The sequence below is a fragment of the Trachurus japonicus genome, chromosome 24 (genome assembly GCF_045865225.1).
Source record: "Trachurus japonicus isolate A0001 chromosome 24, Traja_1.0".
Classification (NCBI taxonomy): Eukaryota; Metazoa; Chordata; class Actinopteri; order Carangiformes; family Carangidae; genus Trachurus; species Trachurus japonicus.
The window spans coordinates 27,022,654-27,032,106 of NC_140930.1; the positions used below are offsets into that span (position 1 = coordinate 27,022,654).

General features: G+C 43.3%; 1 protein-coding gene across 6 annotated transcripts in view; it reads left to right on the forward strand.

Annotated features, from left to right (window-relative positions):
* runx2b (RUNX family transcription factor 2b) overlaps positions 1–9,453 on the forward strand; it is an 89,932-nt gene extending 80,479 nt beyond the window's left edge. For 4 of the 6 annotated variants that reach the window (XM_085770889.1, XM_085770890.1, XM_085770891.1 and 1 more), the window contains 2 exons: positions 2,496–2,657; positions 6,139–9,453. In XM_085770889.1, the coding sequence (XP_085627015.1) occupies positions 2,496–2,657; positions 6,139–6,617 (641 nt within the window). In that variant the 3' untranslated portion in view covers positions 6,618–9,453. The remainder of the gene's footprint in view (positions 1–2,495; positions 2,658–6,138) is intronic. The other 2 variants (XM_085770893.1, XM_085770894.1) reach the window with 1 other exon arrangement.

The window sequence follows — 9,453 nt, forward strand, 5'->3', positions numbered from 1 at the left end:
ATAATGTATTGTAATACCTGACCTTATAAGTCATGATAAAATGCTTTATAGTGTGTTATGATTATTGTTATAAAGCATTATGAAAATGCATGAGTGTTTATAACTATAGTTATACAGTGCTTTAACTACATTATAACTCATTATAATGACTATAATGTGTTATAGAGATAGGCGTCAAATAAAGTGTTACCGAAATAAGTTTAAACTACGAAATGATTTTGCTGCACAGCCTTCATATTGTTCCTTATTCCAGTGTCCTGAACAATGAAAACTTTTCCACTGAGAGTGAAAATCATTAGAGGTCTAATCTGTTGTTACTGTGATGTCATGTTTTTATGTTTCCTGCATCCTGCTTCCAAGAACACAAGACATTTAATTATAAGACTGGGCAGTCTTGCAGTGCAATCGTATATGGACCGAAGTTCAAATCATGTCATTATGATATGATGTCACTGTTTTACTTTTTGCTAAATCCAGTCGTCAAACATAGGACATATTTTATTACTCTCAAAGTCAATTGGATTATTTTTTATATAGAATTATGTGTCATGCATTTACTATATTGTGTGTTTTTTATATGTTAAGTTAGATAACGGAAATCATTATATTAAATCAGAAATATATATTAAATCAGAGATCTCATTAATTATAAAAATAGTTTTCAGACAGATTTCCCAGGCCACATTTGAGGTTTAATAATTGATGTATCTTTTTACACAAGAACCAAGAAAATTCAAATACAGTTTATTTAATAAGAAGGAGAGAATCTATAAGCTATCACCACACTTCTCTAAACTGTGTAAAGAGCTTCGCTGAATACACAAGCAGGCAGAGGCCCAAGCTGAGCAACATTTTACTGTAAGGAAGGTGAAACGTCAACCCCCCCCCCAGCTCCTGATGGGAACGGCGCTTTACGCCACACAACGCCCTGTGCTGTGTGTTAGAGATCGTCTGTCCTTCCCCGCTCCGTCACTCAATCTATCTCGCGTCCCAGTAGGTAACGCCATCCGTCACAGCGCGGGGGCGGCTGCCACCTGATCGGCCCCCTCACACCTCCTCGGCCTCGTCACAGCTCTTCACTTAGCTCCTAGTTACTCTCCGACACGGCTTTGTAGTGTTACTTAGTGGACGGTTTGAAGGATGGTTGAACAGCGTAGCGATGCGGCGGTGAATGGAGGGTATTATCCGCCGGAGCGTGAGAGAAAACCAACTCTCAGGTGTGATTCAGAGGTGAAGCTGGAGTTTTAGACGTGTAGACGTATTGATCAGAGCAGTGATTATCACACCTGCCTGATTTTGAGGCTTCTTTTTTTTAAAGCCTGTTCAATTGAACTGTCTCTGTAACTGCTCCTGTTGGAGTGACAGAGGCAACATAAGCACATTATTAAAGTCCCCCTAAAGAGGCATTTTAAAATTCATAAAAATGTTCTGTTATGACAATTTTTTGATTAAAATATTTTCCCACAAAAGAGTTGTTTAAAAAAAACTCTCCAAGAGGCTAAAAACACGTCTACTATTTCTCCCTCATTGAAAAATCCAGGTTATATGAATATTCATGAGCATCATCACGACTTGCGTCCGCCCACCGCCATCGGGTTGCTTGGTAACGGTGGAGGGTCGATATCAAAACATGAATTTGAACCCTGTCTCCCTAACTGTTTGCACCATTTATCCTGGAACACCTTTAGCTAACCAAGTGTTTTCATTCATTTATCTGTTTGCTGAAATAAATCTATTTATTTTAGATTTCTAATCCAACCATTTATCCATTAGCACTTCGAGGAAACTTCTACTTTTCTTAGTCTCCTTCTTTATTAATAAGCCATTTTTTTTGTTTGTTTTGTTGTCGTTTCATCAGATCAGCAGAACAACTCTATGCCCTGTGGATCAGGAACCCCTGGTTGAGAAATCTCTGATTTACAGACTGTTGATCCCAAATTTGTTCCCAAATATCAACGCAACACATAAAAATAACTCACAGCCATTATGATCTTTATCGGCCGTCACGCCATGCGCCGATGTTGCAGCGCAGACACGGCGTTCAAGTCTGTGTGACGGTTATTTTCATGGCTGGTCTGCTGATGTGTTTACACCCTGGGTATGTGCCAGCGAGGCTCTCTGTGCCTCAGCTGCAAGCACCATGTTTTATAAGGCAAACAGGAAGATCTTCTCTTCGAAAGTAAACATCAGATGTGTCATTACAGAGGATGTTGCATAACACGCCCAACTGATACTTACCTCCAAACACAAGCGCTGAGAAACAGACGCTAATAATGTCTGCAGTTGTTGTGAATGTTGATGTCAAGTGGCTCCAGAACGTTTGAGACATTTGGAACAGCTGATTGGGCCACTAGTAATTATTCTCTCTTTTTCTCTTTTCCTGTCTGATTTTCTTTCTCTCTCTCTCTCTCTCTCTCTCTCTCTCTCTCTCTGTCCTTCTGGCTTGTTTTTCTCCTCCCTCCTCTTCCTCCCTCGTTTCGATTTCTCCCCATCAGACCCTCGTCAGTCCCAGTCCTCTCCTCCCTGGTCATATGAACAGACGTACCCGTCCTACCTGAGTCCCATGGCGTCCCCCTCAGTCCACTCCACCACCCCCCTCTCCTCCAGCCGAGGCACGGGCCTGCCAGCCATCAGTGATGTGCCTAGACGATTGCCAGGTAGAAACACCTCTCCTCACGGCTGCCTGATCCGCCACCACCAATCCAGATCATACATTTTCTTATGCGATTAGAAGGAATTCGGGAGGAGGAGGGGAGGGGGGGCTCACACACACGATTTTCACACTCAGACGAAAGCAGAAACATAAACAGAGTCTTGTTCGGTGAGCTACAGGGAGAAAAAAAAAAGAGGATGTGCTACTATTTAGCAGAGACTAACAGAGCCCGGCGAGCTGCTGCTATTAGCTCATTCTCAAATGAACGTGAGGAATGAAGTGTGTTGTCAGAGCCGGACTGTCTCTCCAGAGAGCGGTTTTGGATGGCGTTTTTTAAACAGAGGAGGAAAAAACGATTGTTTCCTTTTTTCCTCGCTCCAAGTCTTTGATCCCAGAGGAGTATGGGTAATAACAGGCCCAGGGATAATAACAGGCTCGTGACTGACAAATAAAGTGTCTTTATAGCGATACGCTACTCTCACAAGGCATTCTGGGTAATTGCATTAGCCCAGTCTGTTTGCCGTAACGGCGGCATCTGTGTTCCAATTTGTCTCTGTTTTTCCCCCAATGTGAAAACTCCTTTAAAACCCTCACATGCCGCCAGACAAGTTTCTCCCCCGTACACCTGTTTGACTCACTGCCATGTGAGGGTTTTTTTGTTTTTTTTCTGCCCTGCTTCTTTTTTTTCTTTTTTTTTCCCCTTCTGCTTCCTTGTGCTAACACACTACACCCTCCTCTGTGTGTGTGTGTGTGTGTGTGTGTGTGTGTGTGTGTGTGTGTGCCCCGAGCGAGGGTGAGTGATTACGCGACGCGGCCGTGTGACTCTGCATTAGAAGGGGTTTAAAATCCAGCCAGCTGCCTTGTCAGCTTTGATTACTCCACTCGTCCCCCCTTCAAGCTTTCATCTCCCGACCGTCGGGCTTTGTTCTCGAATTGACACGCATGCAACGTGCACACGCATAAACATGTTGCCAAAACGCCTCCCCACCTTTACCCGGTCGCACACCTCCAGCGCTTAATGCCTCGTAAGTGATGTGACTAAGGCTCTCAGATCTCTGGAGATCATGTTGACACCTCGCCAGGCTGCGCCGTAACAGTATCCAGCCGCAGAACATACCGACAAGTACGAGCAGAAGCTGATATGGATGCTCCAGTACAAACACAACACCTTCACGCAGTTCGAGAGCTGCCAAGAGGCGGCTGCAAAAAAGTTCATCAGTCACATCGGACACCTAATTTTGGAAATGATGCTCCAAACTTTGTACAAAAAAAAAAAAAATCTCTTGAAATATGTTCCACTCTGGTTTCATTTAAACCAATAAAGTTCGATCTGGCTCATCATCACACGGCCCCTTTGAGCACCAAAATAGGCCCAAATGTTAAAAGCAGGAGTCAGGAGTTTATTGAACAGCGCCGGTCATGTCTGAGATCACACTGCTCCTCCGCAGCCACGGAGACAATCACCTACTATTTCTATTAGAATCAAACAGATCTTGTGGAAAGAGGAAGTTTAAAGGGCCTTAATTGGCAGCATATGCTATCTGACGCTAGCGACAAACCGGGCTTCGCAATTCCTCCCTGCACATAAACACTGCCCCCCCCCACCACCACCACCACCACCTCACCCCCCCTCCTCTTCCCCCGCCGCCCCCTGTCCTCTCTCACAGCAGACATGGTGACACGGAAGACGCCTGGTGATTTATGATAAGAGCGCCATGGCTGGACTAAACCACTGAGAGGAGACAGGAGGGGAGGGAGCGCGTAGAGGGGGGGGGGGCTCCTCTTCTCCTTAAACTCTGCGCCCAGCGCGAAGCTCGCCGCAGCCAGTTAGTGGTTTTTGGGTATTTTTTAAGGGATGAAGCGAAGAGAGGAACGAAGGGTGAGATGGAGCAGCTCCTTCTCCTCTCTCTCTCTCTCTCTCTCTCTCTCTCTCGCACACTCTCTTACTCGCTCTCTCGCACTCTGGCTCGGGCGCGTGCACACGGACACACACGTACACACACACGCTGGAGCCGATGGGAGGCGAGGAGAGGAGCCACATCAGAGCTCAGCCCTGCCTCATTATGGATCTCATGGAAACTGTTTCTGCTCAAAGTGTTTCCACATGTGCAGCTCCTGATTCATCCCAACTGCTTTTTTATGTGCATACAGTATTCACACACATACATCCCCCTCCCACACACACACACACACACACACACACACCCACACACACTCTTGTGTTTGCACGATGGAGTGTGTTTGCTTGCATAAACAGTTATGCGGATACACATAAACATGCTCCAACACACACACAGAAATATAAATATGCAGAGGCGTAAACATACGAGGACGCACACGTGTGGGACCTTGCTGATGTGCTTGTTAACTTTATCAAAACTCGGAAATTGAAGTGAACAATCACAGAAGTTGATGGATATTTATGAACTAAATCTGATTTCATAACCATGCCCACAAAATCCATTAGCCAGCCCAGATTGGTTAATGCTTATATCTGGCTTCAAACGTCTGATTACGTACAATTCAGTTTACTACCGTTTCATCTCTCAGGGGACTTATTTGTTAAATTCAATTACTTTACAAGACAAAGTGCTAAATGGTTTAAAAGTCTAAAGCCACATTTCACATAATCAAAACTGACAAACTGATAAGATATGTAATTATTGAGGCTTTTATGATGCTATCTGCTGCTGTTGATGTTGGAGAATCTTTAAAGGTACATTGTGTAGGAATTACTCCCATCTAGCGTTGCAGTTGTATATCACAAGCAACTCAATTGTATTTTTCATGCTGCATTCACGTGAAATTGGGCAGACGGCCGCTGCACAGCCGCTGCACTTAACGGCATAAACAAGCCTTTATGTAAACAAGTGGTCCGTCAGCACGAGGCAAAACAATACACGTGACAATATGTTGTCATGGCGATGTCGTATTGTTTACCTGACCCACGTTTTGACATCTGGTTTGTTACCGACGGCCGTCTGCCCGACTGCACATGAATGCAGCATCAGTGTAACGCTCCATTCCTCCTCACTGCGTTACCGTGGTGACTTTTCACCGACGCCACCTCGACCTGAGCCGACAGCTCCGGTGTCTCCGCTGAGTTTCCGTGGTTTCCTACCGTCACGCTGCCACTGAACATAAAAACATGGCGACACCACATGGCAGCCAGCACCGAGCTTACCCGCTCCATGTAGATATGAATGATATGAACGGCTAATTCAGAGCTGAAAGGAACACTTCAGTTTGTTGATGGGGGGGATTACTGATTAATGAAAAACAGACTTTTGAACCAAATAATCGATTTTCATGAATAGATAACAAGAGAAGTTACACAATGTCCCTTTAAGATGAGGGTCTAAGAGCAGAGGATGTTGTTATGATGCCATGTAAAGCCCTTTCAGACAAACTGTTTGTAAATACAATACAAATAAAATTGCCTTGCCTTGCCTTTAAGATGTGTGTTTCTATGTGTGTGTCCTCAGGTTCCTCCGACCTGAGCCCGTTCCCCGGTCAGTTTGAGCGTCAGTTCCCGGGCCTCTCCTCCCTCACAGAGACGCGTTTCTCCAGCCCACGGATGCACTACCCGGCCACCTTCACATACACCCCGCCCGTCACCTCGGCCATGTCGCTGGGCAGCGCCCACTACCACACCTACCTTCCCCCTCCCTACCCGGGCTCCACCCAGAGCCAGAGCGGACCCTTTCAGACCAGCAGCACGCCCTATCTCTACTACGGAGCTTCGTCCGGCTCCTACCAGTTCTCCATGGTTCCCGGCGGGGATCGCTCGCCCTCCCGGATGATCCCGCCTTGCACTAGCGCCTCCACGGGCACATCCCTGGTCAACCCCAACCTGCCCAGCCAGACGGAGGGAGGGGTGGACGGCGACGGGAGCCACAGTAACTCCCCGACAGTTCTCAACCCCGGAGGCCGCATGGATGAAGCTGTCTGGAGGCCATATTGAAGAAAGGCAGGGGAGGGGCGGGGAGCGGAAGTCAACTGATGTCATGGTTTTGAAAGCACAAAACCTTTTTTTAATGAAAAGGGGATTTTTGAGCTCTCATCAGCTATCTCTACCTTTTGCTTGGAAATTAAGGTTGAGGTAAAAAAAAAAAAAAAAAAGACTAGACTCGTATGGACTTGTCTTCCTGGAATGTGTTTTGACCAAGGCACCACAAAGGGAGTCATTCTCACAGCAATAATGAGAAAGACAATTTTGGTTTACTAGGCCCAAGTGGATGAGACGTTATTTTAGTTTATTATAATCCACAAGCTAAGGGATGCTTCAACAATATTTGTAAGAGACTGCCTCTTTTGTATAGTGTTTGTATTTCAATAAGGCTTTTTGCAGAGCATGTTTTTGTACTACGACAATATCAAGATGCAAGTTAAGCACTGAGTAGCAAGTGATGAGAGTAACACATATGTTACCTTCAGTGGTATGGACAGTAAATTTGCTTTAAATCAATTAATTTAACTTGTATATTGTGGGTGAAACTATGTAGATTGAGGCGTTTTCTTAGTTTTAACTTATAAAGCCATAAATTATGTAATGTATTTGAAACTTGAGTCAAAGAAGTGTAATCTGAATATTTTTGATGCATCTATATGACTAAGTTAAAATGATTTTTTTTTTTTTTCAATAGGTAATTTAACAGAGTGAGAGGTTTAATTTTGTTTTGTAGTACCCAAAGATTTAAATCGTTTCAAATATGAAATGTAATTTCCAAAGAGTATTGCGACATGTTTCTTCTGGTGTAACTTTCAGTTTAACTGCTCCACACGTTAAGAGCCCAACATCCTCACTAGGCGTTGACACACATTTGGCTTGGAATTAAACCTTTGGTATTTATTGAGCAATAACTCGTATTGTGCCTCTTGGCAACATACCATGGAAGAGAGTTTCAATAGGGGAAAATAATTATCCATTTGGGGGATAAAATCTGCTTTATTTCTTTAGTTTGTCTAGTCTGACATGCACACAGATACATATGTATTTTCTTGTCCAAAAAGAAAAAAAAAAGGTACATTTTTACATGAATTGACATGTAGCCTAGAGATGATTGCAGCCGTGCGCCGTCTAGCGGTGTGCTCCGAAGCGGCAGGTCAGACTTTTAGAGGTTCACTCAGTTTGTGACACATGAACTCCTCAGGACTGGAAATAATCCTTGGGTTATCCCTGCATGACGTTTTTCATATCCACTTCTGCTCTGTCGAGATTATAGGGAAACATGCCAAGTCTATTGTAGCTTCCACATCATGTGCAAAAGATAGCTTTGAAAAAGTTTGTCTTAGTGTGTGACACACATGGGTACTTGTCTTTGTTTCTTTCTTTGCGTTTTTTTTTTCTCTTTCAGTCTCCAAGACTGAAAAGGAGATATCACAGTTAAAGACAAAATAGACTGTGACATTCCTCCGGACTTTTATTTATTTTCCATTTCTTTTGTTGACATGGTTTACCGAATACATTTGTACCATCCTCACTGGCCAGAGTCACAGTCCAAAATCTTTCTGTGGCACCAGGATAAGTGGGAGGTCTGATTTATTTTTTTCCAATCTAAAATTACTATGTGAGATTTTTCTTTTTTGAAAAAGTGTTGGAGTAAAAGGAAAAAGTGCAAAAAGCCGAGGTGATTGGACGCAGCTGCTGGCAGCAAACTGGTAACCAAAAGATATGGGAGACTTGTGTATGTTTGTTTCATAAAGCACTTATTTCTTGTTTTATTTCTAGCAGCACTTGTGGCTGGCTGCCAGCAGGGCTCGTGGTTTTGGTCCTCAGTGCAGATATAACGCCACTGGAGTCACACACACACACACACACACACACACAGGCACACACACAGAATGGATAACACTTGGCCAAACAAGCCATTTACATTGGAGTCGAATCTGATCTCACAAGGCAGTTGGTATTTGTTTGAAAAAAAAACTTCATCATTTTTTTTTTTTCTTTTTTGGTTTCATACAATATGATATTCAGTGCATGTAGGTAATATTATAACCCAATTTGAAAAAGCTGAGAAAAACATGGCCAAGGATCAGGCTTCAGGCTTTTCATTGAAGGTTTGCACGCAGTGCCTCTTTCCCGGCCTCTGCAGAGGATGTTCTGAACTCGCTTAATGGAATTGAACATGTCACACTACATTTCCCCAAATGCTTCAGCCCAAACGAAAAGGGTTTTTGCTGTTACAGTGTAACATAAGAAAGCAAATAAAACCCTTTTAGATTGTTGTGATTTTATAGCTTTTTTCCAATTACAAATTTACCCAGTGTCTCCACAGTAACTATGCACATCTGTTGCAATTTATTTGAACCTCTTCTTTTTTTTTTCCTCTCTCAATTTTGAACAGGAAATGGTCTTTTAAAAACTGTTTACACATCAACGCAGCACTGACATCCCATTCTGTCTTCATGTGCTTTTGTTTGTGCTTTTTTTCCCCTCATCCTCAGAAATACAAGAGGCTCGTCCTTTTCTTTCTTTTGGTTCAATGTTGCGTACAGTCTGTCATCGCAGACCTTGTATTATTTAATGATCAACATGTATGATATCCAGGAAGCGTACTTTACCCTGCTCTTATGTAAAGTTTACTTGTTATGTCTATTGTTATGCTTCTTCTCTCATGAACACTTGTCAGGAAACTGAAACTAATGGAGGCTCCATTAGATTTTGCTGGTACGTTTCATCAAGTGATTTTTTTTTTTTTCTTGAAAGGGACAAACAGACCTGACAACAGTGAGTGAAATTGGCATTGTGATTGTACATTTTGTTTATTTTAAGAATAAAATAGGAATTTTGTAAC